The sequence below is a fragment of the Coturnix japonica genome, chromosome 2 (genome assembly GCF_001577835.2).
Source record: "Coturnix japonica isolate 7356 chromosome 2, Coturnix japonica 2.1, whole genome shotgun sequence".
Lineage (NCBI taxonomy): Eukaryota > Metazoa > Chordata > Aves > Galliformes > Phasianidae > Coturnix > Coturnix japonica.
In genome coordinates this window covers 102,896,279-102,921,127 of record NC_029517.1, presented here as the reverse complement: position 1 = coordinate 102,921,127, position 24,849 = coordinate 102,896,279, and the positions used below count along the sequence as shown (strand labels likewise).

Sequence of the window (24,849 nt, the reverse complement as noted above, 5' to 3'; positions counted from 1 at the left end):
CAGTAAGCAGAGTAGGTCTGATGCCTCTTCATGTAACAGCTCAGGCCTTTCTCTTTGAACCAATCTCTGTTCATGCTCCAGAGGGGATCCCAAAATATAAAGTCCTCACCTTTACAACAAGGGATAACTCCTTCTGCTTGATGGCATATTGTATGGTATATCCCTTTGGCCAGTCTAAGTTAGCTGTCCTAACTCTATTCTCTTGGGCCCTCTTTAAGCCCTTTGCTGTGACTGGCCTTGGCTCTATACAACACTGTTTAGGAGCAACCATAAACATCAGTGTAGTTTCAATGTTGTTTTTCTTATGGAACCAAAACATAGCATCATACTAGACATTCTGAAGAAAAGAATTCCTTCTCCGCTGAAACTAAGACAGTCTTTCACAACACATTTATTAAATCATTTTGATTCAGACTAACATCAGAATTGTGAAGAAACACTTACTCATAATTTCTGGTTCTTTTTGTTTTTGTTTTTGTTTTGTTTTTTTTTCATGTTGGCAATTGTTTCAGTTGAAGCTTTCTGCCTATCCTCCAAGGGCAAGAAGAAATGAATTTACTTTTCAGGCTTCTATATTAAGGTGATTTTGTTCTCTCAGAATTGTTACTGACGTGAAAAAAACTTACAAGCTGAAAGTAATTCGCATCAGTCTCCCTTTCAAGACCACTAGCAATCTTACCTGTTCAAAACATAATCAAACCACAGCAAAGAAATTATTCAAGCATCAGTTTCACTCTGTCTCTGTCTATTATGAACCTTCAGAGAGCACAAAAATCCTTACACAAACTTATTCCTAGCCATAAGCTAAAATACCATTCTTCTTACTTCTGTTTGTCCATTTTCATTCCACGACCCGAAACTCATTTCTTTTCTTCATAAAAGCACAATAAAATTGTTTTTTCTCTTTGACAAGCCTGACAACCACCTAAAAAACCACCACCACCACCAAAAAAAAAACAAAACAAAACAAAAAAAACAAAAAAAAACCAACAAATAGAAGTTTAAAAAAAAAAAAAAAGAGAAATTCATCACGCATCTCTACCTTCACTGCTACTGTGATATAGTAAGGCATCACTTCTTAGGCACTCATAAACCTTTGTCTTAACTATACTCATGCTGTATTGCCATTGTTATCTAGATACTACAATCTGCAACCAACGTGAATGAGTCTTGCGGGTTACAACCCTCTCACTCCTTTACTGCCTTCCTTTTCTGAATCATGGTGTTGCAGTGCTATGTTCTCTAAAGGGCACTGAAGGAGCAAAAGAACAAGTCCGGCAGCACCACTAAGTTTTACAAGAGTTTCTGCAGTACTAGAGCATGAACACAGAACAAGTATACAGATATATTACAGAATCTTCCTAAATCAAAACACATCTTGTCTTTCTGTATTTCTGAGAGGAGCACATATGGACATTGACCTTTTTCCTCAGTGAAAGACAAATCATGCCCTCAAACCTCAAGGAGTCTGAGTTGTTTCACTGCTTGTTTAGTGAAATCCCAGCTCAGCGATCCCACATTTCCTTAGGACAGTGTTAGTGCAGCACTTAGAGAGTGTTGCAAATCATCTGGGACTGTAGTCAAGAGGGAAAAATAGAAATATTTCTGCAGTTGGGTCACGTTCAGGTGGCAAATTTTAATGTCAGAGCTAGGCTGCAAATTCAGTACATGACTAAAAGAAAAATGTCCCATAGATGAACAGCTCACACATATATGATTTTTAATCAGTGAATATTTTCCCCAATATAAGGAAGACCAGTCACATGGTTATAAACATTGTAAGCATAGTAGTAGTGTGAGGCTTGCTGCTGGTGTGCCTGCCTTCTATACAGCAAACATGCACACTCAGGCTAAGAAAATGATCTACCTTGGTAAAATATCTTCTCATTATTAAAAAGTATGTTTGCATTTAAAAATCAATTAGAAAAAGCAAAACCTATACAGCCATGTGAGCACTTCACCTAGAGAAGGAGCTCATTTCTTCGAGGGACTTAGCTTTGCAAATGGAGTGGATGTGATACAGCATGCTGCTGGGGACACAGCAGCGCTGTTTGCATTGCACTGCAGCTCAGCAGAAATGTACCAATATGATTCCATCTTCCAAGATTGCCCAGATTGCCACAGAGATTCCTAAAAGTTTGATGTATCTGGAGAGGTATGAAGAGGAATGTCTTTGGAGTGCTGTACTGCTGCTTAAGCAGGAACTTCCAGGATCTCTGGTATCTCAGTATCCCATCAAACAGCTAACAGAACATATAGTCAATAGAGCTTTCCTCAAGTCCAAAGAAAATATTGCTTGAAAATTACCTAACTGAAGAATGTTGGATTTCTTCATTCCCCAAAAACCAACAAAATTGCTAACCTTTTTTTCCAGCACAAACAGTTCTTTCTCTTACAATTTCCAAATCCCCAGTGTAACATGATTTCAGCATCTTGATTGATGTCTCTACCACTTACACTGCACAAAGGTCTGTCTGCTGGGATACTGCACTGCATTGGAACCAGCAGCCACCAGGTTTATTGTTTGCTGGGCCACTGCAACTCCCAGTTCAGTGTCAGTTCAGGTTATCTTGAAAAACCCTGGAGACAGATCTGAATGAAAATATCTGACAGAATTATCATGACTAGAATGCAGATGTATAGTTAATTATACTGCTTGTGTCACACAGACGTAATTTCAGGCAAAAGTTGAAGGTAACAGAACTAGTTATTTTCCAAATCTTCCATTTATCTCTTTTATCAAAACATTCATGAAATTCTAAAACTTAAAATTAACAGTGGACTTTCATTTTTGCTTAAAATATTTTTTCTTGTAGATGGAAAAATTTCATAATATTTTCACAATTTATTTATTTATTTATTTATTTATTTATTTATTTTCCCATATAAAATGCTGGAAAAATATCCTAGTAATTTTCATGTCAACAGAGAACAGATCTATATCAAGTTCTGCCATATGTCTAGAACAATTTAGCTCTCATATTGATTAGCTGACAAGGTGAAGACTACCATATTGCTAGTGCTTAAACTGCTGTCCTCTATCCCCTCACGTTTAACCAGCTCCGCTTCACATGTTGTCTAATCCTTTCACAAATCCACATTATAAATTTTAATGAATAAATGGACATGTATACGTTATCAGTGATTCCAGGTCCTTTTAAAAAAGCTGCTTGAAAAAGCAGGATCACCTATGGAAGGAAAGCTCAGATAGGAAAAAGCCATAGACTTCTCTTGTTATTGTCTCAGGCAGTTACTTTATTTATTCAGACTGATTATTAGGCACACATATACTTGTGTATTTTCCCAACCTATTCATTGTCAAGCACAATGCGGTCTAACTAAAACTAACAATAAAGAACAAAGTGATTTTTAGAACACAGGTGCAGATACAGTCACTCACTAACTTTGTTTCTCTTGAATGTTTATCTTTCAACACTGATGGCTTGGTATTGGCAAAGGAGAAATGGGCTCTATGCAGCCCTGATCTAATCCTATAAACACTGGAGAATTTGCACAAGGCAAAGATTGTAATAAATGTATGAGACAGTTACTACAAAGCCACAGATTGGTATAAGCTGTCTTCTCTGCACTCTGTTTCAGAAACTGAAAGTTCCTCTAAGTGTGCCCGGGCTGAGTAAGTTCTTCTGACTTTCAATAATCTGAATATCACTTTAAACTCACTAATGAGTCTTGGAGAAGTTAGGTCTTCCTGGCTATTATTATTAGGCATTTCTTTCATACCTACTGTCACCCCTGGAATAGCAATAAAAAACCATGAAACCCCCTTTTGGAAAAAATGTTGAGCTCTGCAGACAGCACAAAGATAATTTTCTATGCCCGTTGTGCAATTCTTTGTTTGCAAACTATTTGCAATTTGAAAGTTACAAGCAAACATTCAAGGAGAGATGTAATACCTTTAGGACTACTCATGCATCGTTCCTGTAGCCCTTAACAGTAAATTGCCTCATGTTTTTCTATCACATACTGATGTTGACTGGCTTTCTTAATCAATCACATGTCACTTGGGGAAATGGAAAGAGAGTAAGGAACCTGGCTGAGCACTGGTGTCAGCCCCTCTAGGGCTTTTCTTTGGAGAACAATGTACATGATGTGTTCCCAAGCATCCTTTTCTGTCCAATTATAAAAATAACACGGCCATAACTAATGGGAAAAAGCGGACTGCTGCAGTACCTTGGAGGCACCCCATCACATATTGATATAATTAGCCCTTTTGTTACATCTAAATGAATAAGAAGCAAGCTGTAGCCCTGACTGTCAGAAGGGAGGAGCAAAAGCTCCTTTACAGGCTCTTTCAGAGCAACTCCTGGAGCTTTTACAATGACATGGAGAAGGCAGTTCTTAACACTGGAGATACAGGAAGAGCCATCCAAATTAATTTAAAACGGATTGAGACTTATGGCTCAGTAGTAAAAGCTTGGTCAGTGATCTGAACATCATTAAGTAACTCCGGCAATGTTTTTGCACTTACCCTCTCTATAGCTCAATACTCACAATGTTTCTCTTGATTAATTATTTACACAAGAATCCTAAGCTCCATTTGAATGTCTATTGTGCTAAATAAAGTTGTTAATTAAACTGCATTTTTCTCTGGTGAAAAAAACATTTAAATTTAACAAATGTCTTAATTCATTGCAGTATTACATAATCTTTTGGCATATTCTTTGGAGATGGGAAGATAGAAATAATTCCTAGTGAGTCAGTCCCATGAGGATGCTATGAGACAGTGGCTGGTGACAGATATACAGAAAAAAATGTAACCAAATCTCATTGTTTTTCATTTCTCTATAAAAGTGACATGGCATGTTATGGGCATACACATCTAGTACAACAGATAATTATGACAAAAATAAGAGGAATTAATCCCTCAAAAATAAGAGGAACAAACTAAATTTATGGAAGGGATAACAGCATTATTATGAACAGTCATAACAAAAATAAAAATTCATTATATTTGAAATGACCCTATTCAGATAATTTGTTTTTGTTTTTTGGCATAATATACAGAGGTTGCAGTTTTTCTGCCAGCACTGGACACATTATCAAACATTCAGACATTGTATGGAAAACTGCTTTATAAGTCCATCGCCTAGAAAAAGCACAATATTTATAAGTTCAAGAATTGAAAAGTGCACTGGGGAGTGCAGTTTCCAGGACATATACTTATTGTTTAATCCAAATCCTGGGAGACACTGTCCAGTTAAACATGGTTTTGTTATCTCTTGCATGCAGAATACTCATTATATATATTCAGACATGAAGTCCTCTACCTCCAACTGCTATAGAGGAATGCAAGCTGTCTCTGCACAGTCTCATTGCTGTACACACACTAGATGTGTTCCTGTACCAGACTGAGAGCATGCATCAGCCCAAGTAAACCATTATTGAATGAAGACCTACTTCAAGCTCCTCAATAGTTTTCGACCCAATGAGCTCAAGAGTAAGGAGTTTTAGGCTAAAACAGCCCCACTGCTTTTGATACCATCTTTACTATTTTTGTAAAAAACAGACCTTTCTTGGGAGCCGTAATGAGGCCAAGTATAAATGAAATCAATTCCTAGAATAAATTTTAAAACATTGCTCTCAATCTTTGGCTTCATACCCGAAGCTCAAAGGACTTTTAGGTTTGTTATTTTTTTTCTAGCTGTACATCAAGAAAGTATACATCAGATGAAATGCTGTTGAAAGGCAAAACATTCATAAACAGCACCTAAACACAATCCTTATCCACACAAAGCTCCACCTCCATGCTCAGTTTTCCATTTGGAGAGAGGCCAGTAGAACTACTGACACAAGACAGACATATGTAGCTTAACATAGGGCTGGTGGTGCTTACACAGTGCCACATGACGATGGTGGAAGAATTTAACAGAATAGAATGCTTCTGAACTGAAAACCACTGGTTTTAGCTATCCACCAATATGGGTATTATTAAGGATTTCAGTTAATGAGATCTGCCCAGTACTGTCTGTCTGACATTGTGTGCTGTCATAAAACACCTCTGCAATTGCTAGATGTCACATCATCCTACTTAATCATGTCAAAAAGGTTGACCACTAGCTTCTGTACCTGAGATTAAAAAAGGTAAAATATTGGTATAAACCAAAGATATACTCCTTAGCTAATCAGACCCTTTAACTAGTTGCCAGATCCTTCCTAGGTCCACTCTGAGGAATGAATTGCAGTTGGAGATTTGCCCACCATGGCTGCATCAATAGAAGGAAATTCTTGTATGCCTGAGAGCGTTCCTGGCACTGGCACACAGTCACCCAAGCTGCCACATGGCTTGAGTTCAGCATGCTCCAGACAGCATTCTCCCAAACTGTTCCCAGCACAGTTTTGGTTAGAAAAACAATCCCAGTATTATTCCTGCTGAGTGGCTTGAAGGCACTAATGTATTTTGGAGACTGAGACCAACAGAATAGACATGAGTTGCCCTAAGCCAGCTGGCTTGTCATTCCCAGTCTAATTCCCAGTCTGCTTGTCATTCTTCCGTGATGTGTGTAGGTGCAGTCTGTCTGCCTTTCTGAAGAATCGATCACTTATCCAGTGGTCATAGAATCCAACTCCCAATTTTGTTACTTTTGAGAATGTTTGGCTGTTCTAATAGTCGTGATATTACAACTTCATTACATACAGTAATTCTGCAGAAAGGAAGCAGTTTTTCTGGTTGTATTGTGGTTGTACTGCTAGCAATTAAATGATCCCTTGTTGAATACTGTTTGACTTTACCTTAGGCCAGTGTGTTCACTCCTTTCAGCACCACTATGGATAAGATTTATTTCTATTTATCTCACTAAATCACATCTTTGACTGACTTTGTAGTGCAGTGAAAATGAGGTAAACCTCCAGGAGTGTTTTCTAATTGTTTTTTTTTTTTTGTTTTGTTTTGGTTTTTTTTTTGAGACTGCTCCTCTTTTATAGGTCTTGTTGTCACCTAGGGGCTATACTAATCAATACTAACAAGAGCCCCAGACGGTCATCTGCTAAGTAAAGCAGTGCTTTTCTTCAAAATATCCTGTGTTTGGTCAGCAGTAACATGCCAAACAGCTTGAATCCTTTGAGTCTTTTGGTGGGTTTTGTTGTTTGTTTATTTGTCTTTCTTTTATATCTTTTGTTTCCTTCCATGTTCTAGATTATAGAAATGGCGCTACCATACAGTGAAGAGTACTGTCATTGGACCTCAGTGGAAAGTTAAGCTCACCTTGTGACACAAGAAGGTTATAACTTGTGTCCCCTGAAGCACTCTAGTGTCAGCTTTTCACTCTGCTAAGATTGTTTTGCTTTTTCAGTACTGATGAAATTGCACTCCTGACAATTCCAGAACTACCCCCCATGAACCTTGGCTTGGGTGTTTCTGCTTTACAGTGCAGCTGTGGACAAACTTACTGTGATATAAGTTTCAGGTTCTACTATAAAACTCTCTGTAAAGGCCCCTCTCAAAACTACTAATCTGCCATGTTTTTGACCGGAATATATATTTGCTTTCAAAAACTTCAGTTTTCAGTAAAGAAACCTGCTTTTTAAATTTAAAGGTACTGTGCAGATATTAATAACAAGATGATGTATTATGCATAAAATAAATGTAAATTTTAAACACAATTTAAATATATTTATTTTTAGCTGCATCTCACTCTCCATATTTCCCTTGATTTTTCCCCAATCTAAAGAAATGATTAAACCTTCAATACTCAGTTCATTTAAATAGTAATGTAAAATAAGGAATAAGATATAAAGCTACAGTTTCACTAGTAAAATACATATTTTCTTTGGAAATAACAATAGAGCAAATACAGGAGCCTTAGAGTGATAAAATTAAATAAATGACTATGTAATCTTTTCTTCAAAGCTGGGTCTAATATAGTTATAGCTGGAGATCTCTGTGCATTTAAAAATGTTTTATACCAGTTTAAAAAGAAAATTAAGATTTCAATAAAAAGACACATTTCAGAAATTGAGAACTGCAGTGAATTAAATACCTGGACAAGTATCCAATATTTGCTCCTGGAGGGATTCCTTCTTAGTGAGGCTCTGACTCCCTGTCAAATGGAATTGCTTACCTTCCCAGTCATTTGGACAAGAGTTAGCATGATAAAATGATCTGTTATGACAATAAAATTTTTGTTACATTATAAAATGGTTTATTATGATATTTCTGCTACATAAAAATGTTATGAAAATAAGTGGGTTGTAAGGTTCAAAAAGGCGTGTTCTAGATACAACGAGAAGAAAAATAAGAAGGGCTACGTAGTCAGCCTTCTAGCAACTCTTCGGTACTATAAAAGGACATTTTAACTAACAACTCAAATTAGTATCCCAATTAGGAAAACAGTTATGCATCTGAAATGAATGGGAACCTTCTTGGGTCAACAGAAAATTAGAAGAAAATGGAGCAAGCCTGATAATCTAGGTGGTGACTTCTGTTCTGTGTGACAGTAAATTAAACAAGGCTAAATTACAACTCAGAGTGGAAATTGAAGTACAGATTCCTGTGCTAATCACAGTGTCTCACAGATGGGATAAGCAAGATAATAAGACTGGAGGAAAACCCTACTTTGCATATTTTAACATTGTGTATACCAGTCAAAAGCAATATCTGAACCCGACAACTATATAATTCCCAGTCAAGTCCTATAAGTCCCAGTCACACATTGAACTTGCTATGTACTGTGTACAGAATTTGTTTATGAGTGTTCCAGGCAGTCATTCACCACATCAGAAATAGAAGTCTTATATTTATGTAATGCTGTGCAAATTATTAAACCATTTTTGTATTTTTCCATACTAGCATTTCATTATGGCTCAACTTTTTGTGCATGGTGCCCCTAAGATTTCATTCTTGAACATCTAGCCTGCCTGGACTCTGCTGCCTTTCAGAATCACCTCCAAAGGATCCTGTTCTCTGAATAGGCTGAAGCCTTCCCTCTGGAAATCCAAGGTAACAGTTCTGCTAATTGCCATCCTTTCTTCAGTTATAATTAAAAAAAAAAAATCAACCCTATCATTCCATAATTGCTCTGCCAAGAGAACCTCCAGCCACCACATCACCAGAGCTTCTGTCTGCGGACAGTAGGACAATTGTGGCATCTTCCCTAACAGACTGTCTAACCATCTGTCTCAGGAACTTATCTTCCACACACTGCAGGAATCTCCAACACAGTTTTCTCCCTGCTGTAGTGTATTTCCAGTGGACATCCGGAAAGTTGAAAGTCCCAATGGGACAAAGGAGGTCCCAATGGGATAAAGGGCTAGTGACCCTTATAGAATATTTCATTTGTCAGTTCATCCTGATTAGGTGTTCTGTAGCAGATTCCCATAATAATATCCACCTTCTTGACCTTACCTTGAATCAAAGCTTTTATTACCATTACCCAAATCCATGCAGCCAAAGCATTCTTTACCATGTAGGGCTAGCTAAACAACTCTACTTCTCTGTCTGTCTCTACTGAAGAACCTGTAACCATCTATCACAACACTCAGGCATGTGAGTTGTCTCACCATTTCATTTAAATGAATGAATGACTTATTCCATTCAAAACATGTCATTACCTTGAAAAATAAAATCTGAGAATTAATTCAAACTAATAAATGAGACCTGCCCTAACAATCTCTCTTACTTTGCTAAGTGGTAGTGTTTTCAGTCAGTTAGTACCAACAGCTTGAAGTACTGATTAGGCTAGGAATATCCCGCCTTTCTTGTTAATCATATCTTGGAGCTTGTCTTACCAGCAGGTATGGTCTGAAGACCATAACCTTTCTCATGCTATCCAACAAGAACTGGTTAGAAGCACAGATTACAAGCATTTGTATTCTTAGAATAGACACAGATATCTGAGGTGTATCAGACCTATGTGCGATCAATTCTAACAGACCATTTCCTTTGTACCACTCATAACTATGTAGAGGATGAAAGAGATACTACTTCTAGGAGATCACACAACATTTGCACAAACCAAGCTGTTGAGCTCAAGCAAAACCAGGAATTTGAGGAAAGGCTGTGGCTAAGACTGGTCTTCTGTTCTTAAAGTAGCTCAGTGCTTCCCTGCACTGCCCACAGCCATCAGGTACCTAGTGGCTCCTGGCACAGTTCAGCAGCTGTGTGATAGACATCAGACTTTCTCTAATGACTTGTATTACTTGTAGTTTTGACTGGCATTGCCACTACAAAAAGTGGATTCTGATAACCCAGAGTCTCAGGAAAGAACAGGTAACATGGTTAAATATAAAGGAGTATTTACATTCCTAATATTTCTGTGACCTTTTTCAAGAGTCACATTTATACCTCACTTTGGGAGAACCTAACTTGTATATCATGTAAAATATATTAACATTCAGGACTGAATAAATACCACCAGCAATTGTGAACTTTGGAAAGGTTTAGGAAAACTAACTTTGGACAAGTCTGATCTTCTTTTCCACACATATGAATGAATGAGATATGAGAACATAAGATGGTTTTCACCTCTATCAGCGAAGGCCAAAAAAAGAACTATCCTAATTTTTCACCTACACAGAGCTGTAGAAGATATAAACAAAGAGAATAATGATGTACATTTTAATAATGTGACTATCATTCTCTAATTCAGAATACAATACAATTCCAAATCTGTGTTGCTATTCATCAACCACTACATTACCCCGTCAAGAAAGAGGCACACAAGAGCTGAGCTTGGAATGCAAAAAGATTGCTGGAATCTGACTACAAGAGGAAATTAGGACTTACAGAGAGGAGAATTTGGATAGCGCTGTGAATGACCTCTAGGTACTGGAAATCAATTATGCAGCCTGTCACAGAGACGTAGGAGTAATCATCTAGGATGCCAGGAGTAGAAGGACGCACCACCCTTCGTATGCAGCCAGGCCCATGTTCCCGCCACCAAGAACGATGCATTGAGATGTTAAAGGTCATGAGATCAGTTTCCTAGGAGACAGGGAGGGAAAAAGCATGAAATCCTCTAATTCAATATTATTTAAGATGAAGAAATGGAAATAAAAAGTGGTTTTAATTTTTGAAAGGAAAACAACATAATTTACCTTCCCCTTCACCCACGTAATTTTAACATGAAAGTAGATTATTGAGAGGGAGAAAGGAAATTGCAAATGTTTATGATTTGAGCTCCTGTCCAATAGAACCATCATAGAAAAAACAGTACAAAACACAGTGCATATCCTACGACTCCATGGACTCCACAGCTTAAAAAACAGCTTCATTGTCATTTAATCGACATGCAAATCAAGAATTAATTCTTGGAACAGGAAGTAGAGAAAATCTTACTCCATGCTTCTAGAAGTGACCTAAAATAAACTTCCCCCATATTTTCTTAAATTGATTACTTCAGAAAAATCAGGTATTATTTTAAATTGAGCCAAGTAGATTGTTCCTGATACCAAATGTTCAAATAATAATCTCTCTGCAGTCAAGGTGTCTGAGACCAGTAAGGAGCATCTCAAACCAACATGAGGTAATCAACATCGCTCTGTTGAGAATTTTATATTTCAGAGCATCGCTTTGGAGTTTGTCTTCAAAAGAGAGGACTCAGGAGTGTTTATCGACTGAAGACTTGGCCTGGGAGCAAATGAAACCATCTCAATACAGGAAACTTGGAGATGGTACCATTGTATCCTGTGAAGGAAAGATACAGCCTGGCAATTCCCTTGCTTGAAGTTAACAAGAACCCATTTTAATGCCAAACCAACTTCCACACTAGCAATTAACATGAAATAAGTCATATTAATACTTAGACAATTCAGATTTAGGTTTCTCCACATCAGTAAACTTCAAGGTAGTTATAATAATGCATACAACATTGTTTGTCATTGGCCCACAGATTTCCTTATTCTCATTTGTGCCAGTTTGTGAACACTGCGTGTACACCAATGCTGATTCACTTGTATCTCACTCTGAAAATCTATTCTGTAAGTTTATGTGACAGTTTTACATTGACAAAAATGTCTATTTGGTGTAAATTCTAGGTTCTGCCTCTGTTAATTGCCTTTATTCTGGCCACATCTGAAAAGTAACAGGTGAATTATATCTTGCCAATCTCTGTAGCTGATAGCATTAACAAATCAGCTGATCTTTTACTCTCCATAAGCTCTTTACCCTTAAAATGAAGATTTGTAGGATCAGTCATTCACAGTTGATGAAGCATTTGTCTTTTGACATTGTGTGTTGCTCTTTGATACCAGCATAGGACACTTTCAGCTGCTACACTACAAAATGATCTACAAAATCTGAAGTTGACAGATAATTCAGTATAATGAAAATGTAATTACAAATACAGTCATAGGAAATAGCAGAGGTTTTCTCTATACAACAATGCCAGAGATTGCACAGTGCTAACAAGTGCTTTTAGAAATCATCAATTGCAGAAAATGCCATTTATCAAGAAGCAAGCACATACTCATCTATTTTGGTAACTCTTTGTTGAGTGCAGAAGTGGATAATTTTCAGTGTGGGTTAGTCTGTCTCAAACACTGCAAGTTAACATTTCTTTATTGTAACTGTGGGAATAAATAGCAAAGTCTGTACATCTGGTGTTATCATGGCTTTCTTTGTCCTCAAGGTTTGGTGTTTATTTATTTATTTATTTATTTATTTTTTGTTTTGTTTTTTTTTCCCTCTCTCTATTGTTTCTTTGTGTTTTGTTTCGGTTTATAATTTTTATTAGCTATAGCCTGTGCTCATGCTTGTGCTTAGTTCACAGTCAACAGCAAAGAAAAACAGCAGACGACCTAAATAGGGAAACAGCTCTGCTACACCTTGCCAATACCTTTAAAACACAGTACTCTGGCATATAGTTGCATTTGACAATTTTAGATAAAATCTTCTGTTTCTAAAATTCTGCTACATCTGGTTGCTGAGAGGATTTTTTTTTTTTTTTAATTGCTTAAATTTATGATCATACTTAGAGATCTCTCCCTGAGTTTTCTGACCATTATCTGAGCTCATTTACTATGAAGACAGTGAACAGGAGGCACATCTGCAGACTCTTTCATGTTTCAAAGCTGCTGGTGCTTCAGTAAGGAAAAGAAACAGCACTACTATAGCAAAAATTATTTTATCTGATTAAAAGGAGATGTCATGACAGCACTTGCAGCTGCTGTTATTATCATTATTCAGAAATTATAGGAAAAGGCCTTAAGAAGAGTGTTTCATAATTACTTTTCACTGTGTGCATTATGTCCTGACTCTTCAAACCAAGTAAAAGGAGATAATGAAGGCCCAGCAAAGACCAGTTCAAGAAACGCAAACAGACCCACTCAGTGCATGAGCTTGACCTCTAACACATCACTTCACAAAATGGCAGTCATAAGCTTTTTGAGCTGATAAATGTTAAGCTGCCAATCAATAAATAAAAGCCTAAAATAATAATAATAGTAATAACACTCATCTCATTTTTTAGAGATTTTTAAACTGTAAAGTGAGTTGAGTATTCCAGGCTTTCAAAGAGTAGCCTATATCTTTATTCTCCACTTCAGAAGCATATTAAATTGAAAGAATCTATGCTTGATTATAAAGGTTTAAATATCAGCATATTTCTAAGACTGTTTTATTATCAGTGTATTCAGTATTTGGAAGCTTTGGATGGTGGAAAAGCTGCTGCTCAAGTGGATTATTCTCAATCATATGTTTAATAAAAGTTAAAAATTCTTATGAAATTCTGGCAGCATAACATTGATTTCCTAACTTTCTTTTTCCTCCACTTCCTGAAACCACTGTTTCTAGCCATGGCCTGCTCTATGTCTGATCAGTTATGCTCCACCTTCCCTTGCAGTGCTGAACAGGTTGGCTTTGAAGACCTGGGTAGATAACACTGAAAAAGTCCCTTGCTAAATATGGAACTTTCTATCACAAGCTCCCGTGCTTTATTGATGGGGATTTTGAATGTAACAATAACATGAACGTGTGAAAGAAGGCTTGAAAAAATGCAAAATATGTGTTAACAGGATACATTATGGATCATAAATTTTTGAGCTAAAAGGCTCATAAAACGATGAACATTTAAAAAAAAAACCACTTTATAATATAATTTTCAGTCTCAGCAAAACCATTTTGACTTATTTTTACATTTACCTTTTCTGTTGCTTTCAAACAAAAGTGCTCAGATCCCTACAGAATTCTGCATAGTTTTAAATATAAAAAAAAATTAAATCCGTCATCAACATACCTTCCCTTAGAGACAAACTGCTATAAAATTCTTTCCACACTGTTTTACAATATAGCATTTTTTGATACTTGAAGCAGAAGGATTCAGCCTCAGCACCATTCCAGTCTCTAAGCATTCTACGCTGCTTCATCAGAAAAGTACATATTTATTGAGAAGACTTAAGTGTTAATGCAGGCTGGACTTCTGCCTTAAAAATAGAAATGCCTGGCTTTTTTTTTTTTTTTTCTCTTTCTTTCTTTCTTTCTTTCTTTCTTTCTTTCTTTCTTTCTTTCTTTCTTTCTTTCTTTCTTTCTTTCTTTCTTTCTTTCTTTNTTTCTTTCTTTCTTTCTTTCTTTCTTTCTTTCTTTCTTTCTTTCTTTCTTTCTTTCTTTCTTTCTTTCTTTCTTTCTTTCTTTTTCTTCTTCTTCTTCTTCTTCTTCTTCTTTTTTTTTTTTTTTTTTTAAATGCTAAAACTGCTTGGTTTTACATAGTTCTCCATCATCCACATCGTGGATGACCTGATGTGAGAAACCATGCAAAACCAATCCTTGCATGAGGTGGTATTTCTAATGGTCTAGGAAATATATGCAAATAACAGATACAATCCGTGCCAAGAGCCCACATAATTCAATATGTGGGACAGAAGCAATTTAGCCTCAAACCAAAACAGGATTCAATTTTGTTATTACCCAAATAATTTTATATTTTGTACACAGTGGTTGTGAAAAAATAGAAAGCATGGGAATAAAGGCTTGATTTAGAATGAAATGTTGCAATAACAGTACAGTTCATTTTAATATTGTCCTTTATTTCTGGTTGGCTCTGCATTCTCTCTGCATTCTCTGCATCCTGAGCTGAGGAATACAACAACTACCCTACTAGAAGAAAAGTTGAATTCCTTGCAGGAAATAAGCTTATGACACAGCGAGTCCTAAATTTAAGTGTACACATGAGAGTCAAAAGACATTAAAATGCACCATAAAAACTTTTGAAAGCTCTTTTGAATGTTAAGATTCCCAACAAGAAAAATAACTCCCTTTTCTGAGACTAACGAGAATGTTCCTACCGGTTTCCAGGTACACTTTTAAAGATTAATAGGCCATTTTAGGTAACTGCTGTTCTGTTCTCTGCTTTGCTTGCTTGAAGCAATGCAATTGCTCATGATACTGCCAGCTCCTGTTGTTTTATGGCAAGTCTGTTTCCATTCAGTGTTTTTGTTAAAACCTTCATTCTCAGAGATGTGAGATTACGATAAGTATTTCGTTTTGTTATAAGAGAGTGAGCTGAAGAATAGAAACTACAAAAATCATAAGCCCTACTGCAATACTCTTCCAATTCTGTGCTGTAAGTGTTACTATTTGATGCTTTTCTTAAAGCTTAGCTTCTGGGATCTGTCTATGTAGCAACAGGAACACCAGTTCAGATTGTCAGCAATTGTACAAGATAGTCCCCTAGAGATTGGAGGATGCTCATGGATCCTCCAGGGCACAGAAGAGGACCAGCTTTTTTTTTTTTTAACTGCCCGATTAATGAATTCAAATTTCACATGCACCCTAGAAACCTTATAAGTTGAGTAGTCCTTATGATGTCTAATTTTATTGATCAACACACCACATGGTTGATTGGTACTTCTGTCAGGAAATCTGAATACATAACTGAATCTTCAATATTAAGAAAGGATAGGGAATTTATAAAAAAATAAAGATTGAATTTTTTAATTTTTAGTTATTTTTACAATTCTGAGCAGTTGAAAACACTGCTACCCTTTATACAGGACTGATTTCTACATTAGAGAAACCTAATTTTTGTTTTTGAATGTGTGCAGAGGACAACCAGAAGGACCAGAAGGATTCACTGCATCTTTTGAATGTGTTCCTATATAGCTTAATGAATAGAACTTTCTGCCACTAACAGATTGCCAAGATGAGAGTACTTGTGCTGCTGAAACCCTCCTGATGGTCCAGAATACAAAATATGAGAAGCAGTGAGCGGCAGAAGTGTATTGAACTACCAGGGGACTGCTTTTGCCCTATTTTAACTTTATTTATACAAGATGTAACTTTTTTTTCTGCTCTTGAATGCAAACATCCTGGTGACACTTTTTAAAAATATATATTTTTTTGCCTGTGATATCAGGTCACCATATATACACATGTTTTTAAGTCTTCCATATTTTGTGGTGAAGTTTCCTAATGATCTTGGCTTTAGCAGGGCAATGCTTTAACCACAAGCCTTGCTTATATTCTGCCAAGTATATTACTGAGTATGAGTATATTACTTGAGTCCCTTAAGAAAACTTAAGTTTAGATGATAAAATTTAAAATCCTCCCTCTCCTATAAGAGGAAGCGAAGCAGTGACAGTAGAAAAAGATTCCATTCTAGGAGAGCTCAGCTAATATGATAAATTGAATTTCAAATTGCCTGTAAGCATTTATCCATGTATTAGGTCCCTTAAAACACTTTTTGTATATAAATATATATATGCTTTATATTTTATATATACACTAAGTGCGCATTTACATAGACAGATAAAATAAGTATACGTATATTTATTATTACCTGCACAAATTAATGACTCAGCAGTGCTTTCCTGAGAACATCTGTCAACTGTGGTCAGAGCCGGCAGCATTAACAATCTCTTTCAGACAATGCATTGTATCCTGGCCCTAATCAAATGAATCTAATCTGCTACATAACCTACCTCCAAACCTCAACCATCCTCAAATGTTCACACAAAACAGAATACTCATTTGTCCTCTACAACTATTTTCAGAAGATTATCATAGGAGCATGGGTCCCTTTTTCTCTGAGATATTTTCTCTGTACTTAGTTTATTACTCATAATCAAACTTCCAAGTTTTTTTGTTTTGTTTTGTTTTGTTTTTCCCCATGAGATTAATTACCAAAATTTAAGGATATCCAGCAACTTCTGGATAAGGTCATATGAGCCATGCCAAGGGAAATCAGGGAGGTGCTGTGCCTACTCATTTTTTCCCACAGGCAAGAATTTTCTCACAGAAGTTCTAGTCGATTGGGTTTAATATGATGCCACAAAATGTATTCTTTATCCAAGAGGGAAAGATACAATGCTCTGTTATGAACTTCAAGTCTAGGCAAATTACTTAATGGTCCTGTAAATAGGCATTATACAAATCAGGTAACTTTAAGGGATGAATGAATACAGAGAAGTCTAATGACCCATTCATTCTTTAACATCACTGATTTGTCTGCAATCTATCATTCAATTTTTAATATAGCCTGCTCCAGTAAATAAAAGTAAAATGAGACTACTGCAATGATACAAGAGCATATAAGTGAGACGGTATTCACATTTCACTGCCAGTTTTGAATTTGAAGAACAATAAGCTACTTCCAGAGAGACTGTGAGTGCTGTAAATGACAGCATGACACAGGTTTAAAAGATAAGTGAATTCAACACCCCTTTATATATTTACTAATTCCAGTAAGTCAAGAATACTACAAAAAGTGCTGCCCAATGTATATACACAATTATTTTTTCAGTTTTTCTAAAAACTGCTTGAACAACAAAGCCTTTTTCTGAGCTGTTGAATATCTACAAGTTCTAATACACTTCAGAGATCATTAACCTTCACTATAATATATAACAATATATATATTGTTATATATTATATATATATATATATATAAACAATAATTGCAATAAGTAGAGTATTTATTTTGCACTTTATTTTTAAAACCACTTAAAAAGCATTGATATGAAGATGTCAGTCTAACTGCAGTAGCAGCTGAAAGTCTGAGCAGTCTATAAAGCCACTGAGCTAATTCAAAAAGCATGCATGCAAGTTACTTAATTTTAACAAGCATCCCACTGACCTTAGAGAACTACATATGTTTGCTAGATTTGTGCCAGAAAGGAAGAAGGAATCGGAAAGATTCAGAAAGAGGAGGGGAAAAAAAAAAAAAACAACAATAAAACAAACAACAAAAAACCCAAATGATTATATTCCTACTAGTCTAATTGTACATCTTGGCAATAGAACAGAATTTCTTAGTATCTCCTAGACAGATTTTTGCAGCTCTTTTATCCATGGACAGGAATGCTTTGTCATGTTTTGCTCTAAGACTCTAACTAGGCATGTGAAAACAGTCCACAGATAATTGTAGTGGATGTTAATATTTCTCCCAGAAACAACTGGTGCTGTTTCAAGAATATTGCTTTTAAAAGGTGAATTGATTTCCCTTTCACCCTGTACTGGAGGAAGAGGAACAGAAAGAGGGTAATGTTTCAATTTAACATATGCCTCTGTATAACCTCTGTATAACCTCTGTATAACCTAACATATAGCCAGCTGACATCTGTATGCTAAATAACAAAGATGTGGATCAATTCAGAGCTAAGCATGTCTTGGGGAAACTGTAGTTTGGATAAAACAAGGAAATTTTGAGTTGTGAAAATGCTAAGCAGGAGGGGATACTGTTTCCTGCCTCTTACTGCCCACTGACCCTTGGAGGACTCCCCACTACTGCTCTTTCAGTAATCATCCCTTCTTAGAGCCAGAGACTGAACAAAAATTTTGTTTCTTAAAGCGCTGCAGAGAATTGCGTCAATGAGAGGTGATGGGTAGGCTTTAATTTCTTGTCAGCTGGGGACAGGATGCATTTTTGTGGGCATCAAAGGACTGCTAGCTCAGGTGACAGCAGCTGTGGAGAAGTTGTCTGGAAATCACCCCTGCTCAGGAAATCCATCTCAGTGCAGTGCAGTTACCAAGCATATAATGTGAAAAACATCACCAAATGCTGCTTTGATACTTCTAGATAACTTATGTTATCTCATGCAGTGTTATGCATGAGAAGACATCTACGTATACATGGATTTAGTTTTCAGTCTTAATTGTGTACTAGAGACACAGCCGCACAGCATCACTACAGGCAACTGGCAGTGCAGAGACATACTGAAACTCCACACAGCTTTGAATTTGATCACTCCATCCAATTTGGGGTCAGAGAAGCCCACACTGATAAGAAATTAAAAAATCTGAGTTGATGGCATCACTACAGATGGGTAACTATAAAGGTTCTCTGACTTGCACATCTAGATATTAGAAATGCCTTCACTGCCCTTGACTGAATTCTGCTGTCCTGTTTAGGACCAAAATAGATTTTGCCTATTTGATATTAAGAAGAAAACAAACCACCACAACTATTCATGCAGACACAAGGGCATTCAGCTATTCATAAACCATAATCAAGTAAATTTTTGCACAGCAGGCAGACCATTATGTAGAAGCTGTACTTAGTTTGCAAGACAGAAAACAAGGTAAACATCTCCAGACACCTGCATTTGACAATCCTTTAGAAGGACTGAAGTTATTTCTGAATTTATCTCTTGCCATCAAGAAATGCAAATGTTGAATAGTAAAAACTTAAGATCTGAACAGCAAAAATACAATATCCTTATGTTAAAAAAGAAGGAAAGAGAGAAAGAAAGAGAGAAAGAGAGAAAGAGAGAAAGAAAGAGAGAAAGAAAGAGATGAAAGAAAGAAAGAAAGAAAGAAAGAAAGAAAGAAAGAAAGAAAGAAAGAAAGAAAGAAAGAAAGAAAGAAAGAAAGAGAAAAAGAGAGAAAGAAAGGAAGGAAAAGGTGTGAACAGCATCTTATTGTCTAATTTACAATGCCGTACACAACTTCTTGAATTCCAAGGAATATCTATCTCAGAAAGATCTCAAAGAAAGTGGGAAAAAAACCAACCAAACAGCCTCCTAACAAACATGAAAACTAGTAATAATTTGATGAACAGCATACATGGATCGCATCTCCAGTATGACTGCTTTGGAATTCTCTTACTAAAGAAAGAGAAAACCCTAAGCAAAGGAAATCTGTTCCTGTTGATTTCTGGGGGCAAGTTTAATTTCTTAAGGACTGTATTTTTGTAGATTGTGCTTACTTACAAAAGGGAAGCAAGAAATAAAGCAAAAAGTCAAACAGAAAAAAACCCTCTATTAATAGAGCGTGAGTAAATCACACAGAAATAAGTCACAGACTACCACATCCAAACACTAGTCCCGGAATGGCAGTATTTCAACTAAGTTGGTATAATCAAATTAGCTGGATTTCTACTAGCATATAAATAATTATAATGCTTTAAAGGTATTTTAGCAATATTTTATTTTATTTTTTAAAAAGTGCTACAGGATGCAAAATAAACTGAAACGTTAGAAGAAGTTTTGTAGACTATAACACATACATAGTAATGACCATGGTGGTGACTATCCCATTTCAATAATTTAGTTAAAACTAATTTTTCATCCTTAACTCCTGTAGCAGTATTGCTCAGCCCAAGCTCTTACTTCTTTTATATTGCAAGATGGTCTGTCAAGGGAATAAATTACCCTGAAAAAACCATAGAAAGGGGCATTAATGAAATTACATTTGAATGTTCACTGCAGGTACAACTCAAAGTCCACACAAGAATTTGTTTTGTGTGTGTTCTCTACAGGTTCTTTCAAGAAAATGAGAAAGCCTGCTTACTTACACCTCATAAGTTCATTGATACACATGGACAAAGTACCACCTTGAGTATAAATATACTGAATTCCGACAGAGACCAACCAAACTTCTAGAAATCCTGAACAAATAACCACAACTCTAGCAGACAACCAGTGCAGGATCACTGATATCAATCACTTACTCATTTCTTCTCTATTTTTGTTATTTAGTCCATTTTGTCTACTTTGATCCATACAGGAAACAGATGTAAAAGTTATGTGAATTACATCTGGAGATGCATTCATCTACTGAAACCAACATATGTTTCTGTATTGATTCCACCAGAGTTAAGAGCTCCACTCCATCTGCATCACTTTTGATTCCTGCTCTGCTTCCGCTTCCACATTCTATGTGGAAACTTGTTCTTGTCTTCTAGACCCTGCTCAAACACAACTCAGGCATGCTGGGATGCTAATACTATCAAAATTATCTTTAATTCTTCAAAATTTGTGAAGGATCAGATGGTTTTCTGAATACAAGAATAAATGATCAGGAATAAATGAAAACAACAATAATCTACTTCAATTCACAGTATTTAAAGATATTTTTATCTGAATGAATAAATAAATAAATAAATAAATAAAAATAAAAAAGAACTTCTTTTCCACTACTGTGAAAAAAATACGGTCACAGGAATTGCTCCCTCAGAAGGCAGCACAAGACTGTGGCACCATGGAACTGTACCTTCTTTTATACAAAGTGCATACTCACCTGCTACACATTATTCCTTTTTTAAAGCTATGAATAGTTACAAAACCTTATATATTATATAAACAACAAGATATTAATAGAGTGCTAGAGAAACATAATTCAAAATGAATGTTGTGCTCCAGGTGGAGAAATATTCTCTAGAGGATCTCCATTCTTTACCACCAAAGCTTTGACTTCCAGGTAAAAAGGGCAGTGGAATGCATTGATGCACCTTCATTAAAGCCAATGCAGCTACAAACAGTTAGATTGCTAAAGAATTTGGTCTTGGAGATACTGTCATCAAGAGAGAAGAGAAATTACGTATTAGATTCTAGTCCGGAAAAGCCAATAATAGAATAAGAAACATCAGCTGCTCTGAATTATGACAGCACCCCTTGGGTAATTAGAATTTCTGAAACGGCAACATTCTAGGTATTAATGCCATTGGCATTTATAACAAGAGAGTAATTATTAGAAGTTTAAAAGCCTCCTGTGACTGAGATTTACTGTTAACTTACAATCAAATAACTTTGTGTCATCATATTTTATTCATGTCTAGTGCTGTGACTAATTCCAGGGGTCTGACTGGAAAATTACAGACTGATACTAATATTAATTTGTTAGTATTTAATTACCAGCATGTCCAGAGAGTTCTATCCTCTCATATATGTATACATTGCTTTTTGGTTTTAGAGAAACATTTTCACTGATCTTTGAAAGTAAAGATTAGTTGCCCCTATGAAACTTAATATATCACAAATATTTCTTCTATTTCAATTCTTCATTTTGTGAAGTAGATAAAATTCTAAAGCTACTCTAATGCTCCACTGATATTGTTGATTAGTTAGTTCAAGGTCATTGCAGGTCTGCTTATTATGAATTGATAAGGTTCAGGTTTTACCTGAAGGCTAGCTGTCTACAAAGAGAGGAAAAGTAGCTCCAGACCATCTCTACTTCTGCAAAACCTTACAGCAGCCTAATCCAGAGCAGGACTTCCGTTGCCCCCTATTCCACCAGTAAAAAAAGCTTCTCTTACTGGACTCTGCTATATGTAACTGTGGAGTAATGGAAGTCAATGACATTAAGATTGAGTTTAGAAAGCAACACGGAAGAAGGCAGCTCACCCTTTCTGAATGCTGGTGATGTCTTAAAAAGAGCAGTTTTTGAAGGGAGAGACACAGCTTTTCTGGCTGCTAACTCTTAAATGAGGGCAAGAAGGGGTGGACCCAGAGTCTAGCCCTTTATGTTGCTCAGGTGCATTGCTTCCCTGAGTTTGTCACCTGGTACTCATCCACTCTTTCAGGTTGTGACCTGGCAATTCCCATACAGTAATGCACTACTCAAGGACTGTTTTGTACACTCTTAGTGATGCAAACAGGTGATTAAGGTTTATGCCAAAAGAATCTCTAACTTCAAAGGAAATCCTCAAAAACTTATTTAAAAGAAGATTATTGCATTGTCTTTGATAGATCTTCCCAACAAAGAGTGGCACCCATCTCGTACTGTCTATTTGTCCTCCAGTTCTCCAGAAATCTCTGAAAGTGGGACCAGATAGACACCATCTATAAAAACAAGATAATCAATAGGATGTCATCACAGACAAAATACTGGTAGCAATGTCATCATTAGCATCCTCCTCTCCAGTTTAGGCACGATTTTTTTCCTGAAGCACAAGATAATGCAGAATAGATTAGCAGTACCAGACAGGCAAGCAGATACCATCAGTACAAGTAGCAATCAGGTGTATTACTCCCGCTGCATCATTTCTCACATGTCAGAGGAGAAACTTATTTTACTGTTTGAAAATACATCTTGTTTACCCATAGTCAAATGGTGTGATAGCAATAACAGAGCTCAGAAAAATGGCTACAGATTGTTAAGGAATAATTTCAGTGTATCAGAGAACAGTGTTTGCCTCAGTGTTGCTCTGCAAGTGGTTTATGCTCAGTCCATCATCCAGTGCAATCTTTAGTGCTGCTAGTAGTGACAGTCTAAGAAAGGAAAACAGTTATCAACAGCACAGCTAATGTTGAGAACTTTATTTTGTAATGATTTCTCTGCAAGATTTCCCAGATTGCATATCTATCCTGACATAATAGTCCGTACATCAGAAAACGTTTCACCGGACATGCAGTGAGAGCAGCTACATTTATTCACAGTGTGTAGGCTGCTTTCCCTCCCTTCTTCTGACATACTGTGTCTGTTACTTCAACTTTCAACGGATTCAACCAGTTACTAAGGCCACAGGTTGATCACCTTCCAATTCCCAATATATCACTTGCATCATCACAAACAAGAAAGGTTGAGAAAAATAATTGTATGACAGACAGATCTTCAGTGTAGTCAAGATGGGGCTTTTTGTTCCCTCATTGTGATATTTTTAATTAGTACCTACATTTCTATCCCCAGTTGTAATATGGAAGTTCTATTGAAGGTCATGACACCATTGTTACAGTTCCAGGAATTAATACTTTTAATCATTTTTTAATAAATGTATTACAAATATCAGAATCAATTTTCCATATGTAATATTTGATGTCTTATAGAATGTAATTTTTAGAATAATCCATTCATATTTGTCCTGGTTTCAGCTGGTACAGAGTTGATTTTTTCACAGTGTCCTGTATGATCCTATGGCTATAGGAGAAAAACAACATTGATACTACACTGATGTTGCTGAGGCCATTCCAGTTTTTCCAGCTTCTCTGACAGTAAGTAGTCTGGGAGGCACAAGGAGCTGAAAGGAAACAGAACCATGACAGCTGACCTAAACTGGCCAAAGTGATATTCCATACCACACGACACTGTGTGAAAAACTATAAAACAGGGAGTTGGACAGGGGAGGAGCTGCTGCTCAGGAACTGACTGGGCATTGGTAAGCAGGTGGTGAGCAATTGTGAGCAACTGTGAGCAAAAGAGGACATCACATCATATACAAAGATGTTCTTTTACTTCTTTGAGACATAAAGATGGCAACCTGGTGTTTTTTTCCAAGATGCCCAATGGTAAAATGATACATACTACACAGACTAAATAGCAATTATTTGTGCTGTATTATTATGTTAAACTGCATACATTTGAACACAGTGCAATACAGCCACATTTGCAGTCCAGTCTTTCTAGACATAAGGAAAAGCTTTTTCTCTCAGAGAGTGGTCAGACACTGGAATGGCTGCTCAGCCGTTGGTGGAGTTGCTCTCCCTGGCAGTGTTCAAGAGGCGTTTGGATGAGGAGCTACGAGATATGGGTTAGTGGCTTGTGGTAGCAGTGGTTATGGGAGGATGGTTGGACCAGATGATTTTGAAGGTCCTTTCCAACCTTGTGATTCTGTGATTCTATATTCACTCTTTCCTACAAGACAATCCTCTGTCTTTGCCTTGTGAGGAGAATAACAGAAAGAAAATCCTCATTGTAAAGGAAAAAATGACAGAACTGCTGAAGGAACTTGTGTTTGTTTTTATGAA

The 24,849-nt window shown here is 36.4% G+C and overlaps 1 protein-coding gene across 3 annotated transcripts in view; it reads right to left on the bottom strand.

The window, feature by feature from the left end:
* The window catches only part of NKAIN3 (sodium/potassium transporting ATPase interacting 3), a 321,325-nt gene that overhangs the window by 60,889 nt on the left and 235,587 nt on the right, over window positions 1–24,849 (bottom strand). For all 3 annotated transcript variants that reach the window (XM_015855766.2, XM_032442741.1, XM_032442740.1), the window contains exon 4: window positions 10,742–10,939. In XM_015855766.2, the coding sequence (XP_015711252.2) occupies window positions 10,742–10,939 (198 nt within the window). The remainder of the gene's footprint in view (window positions 1–10,741; window positions 10,940–24,849) is intronic.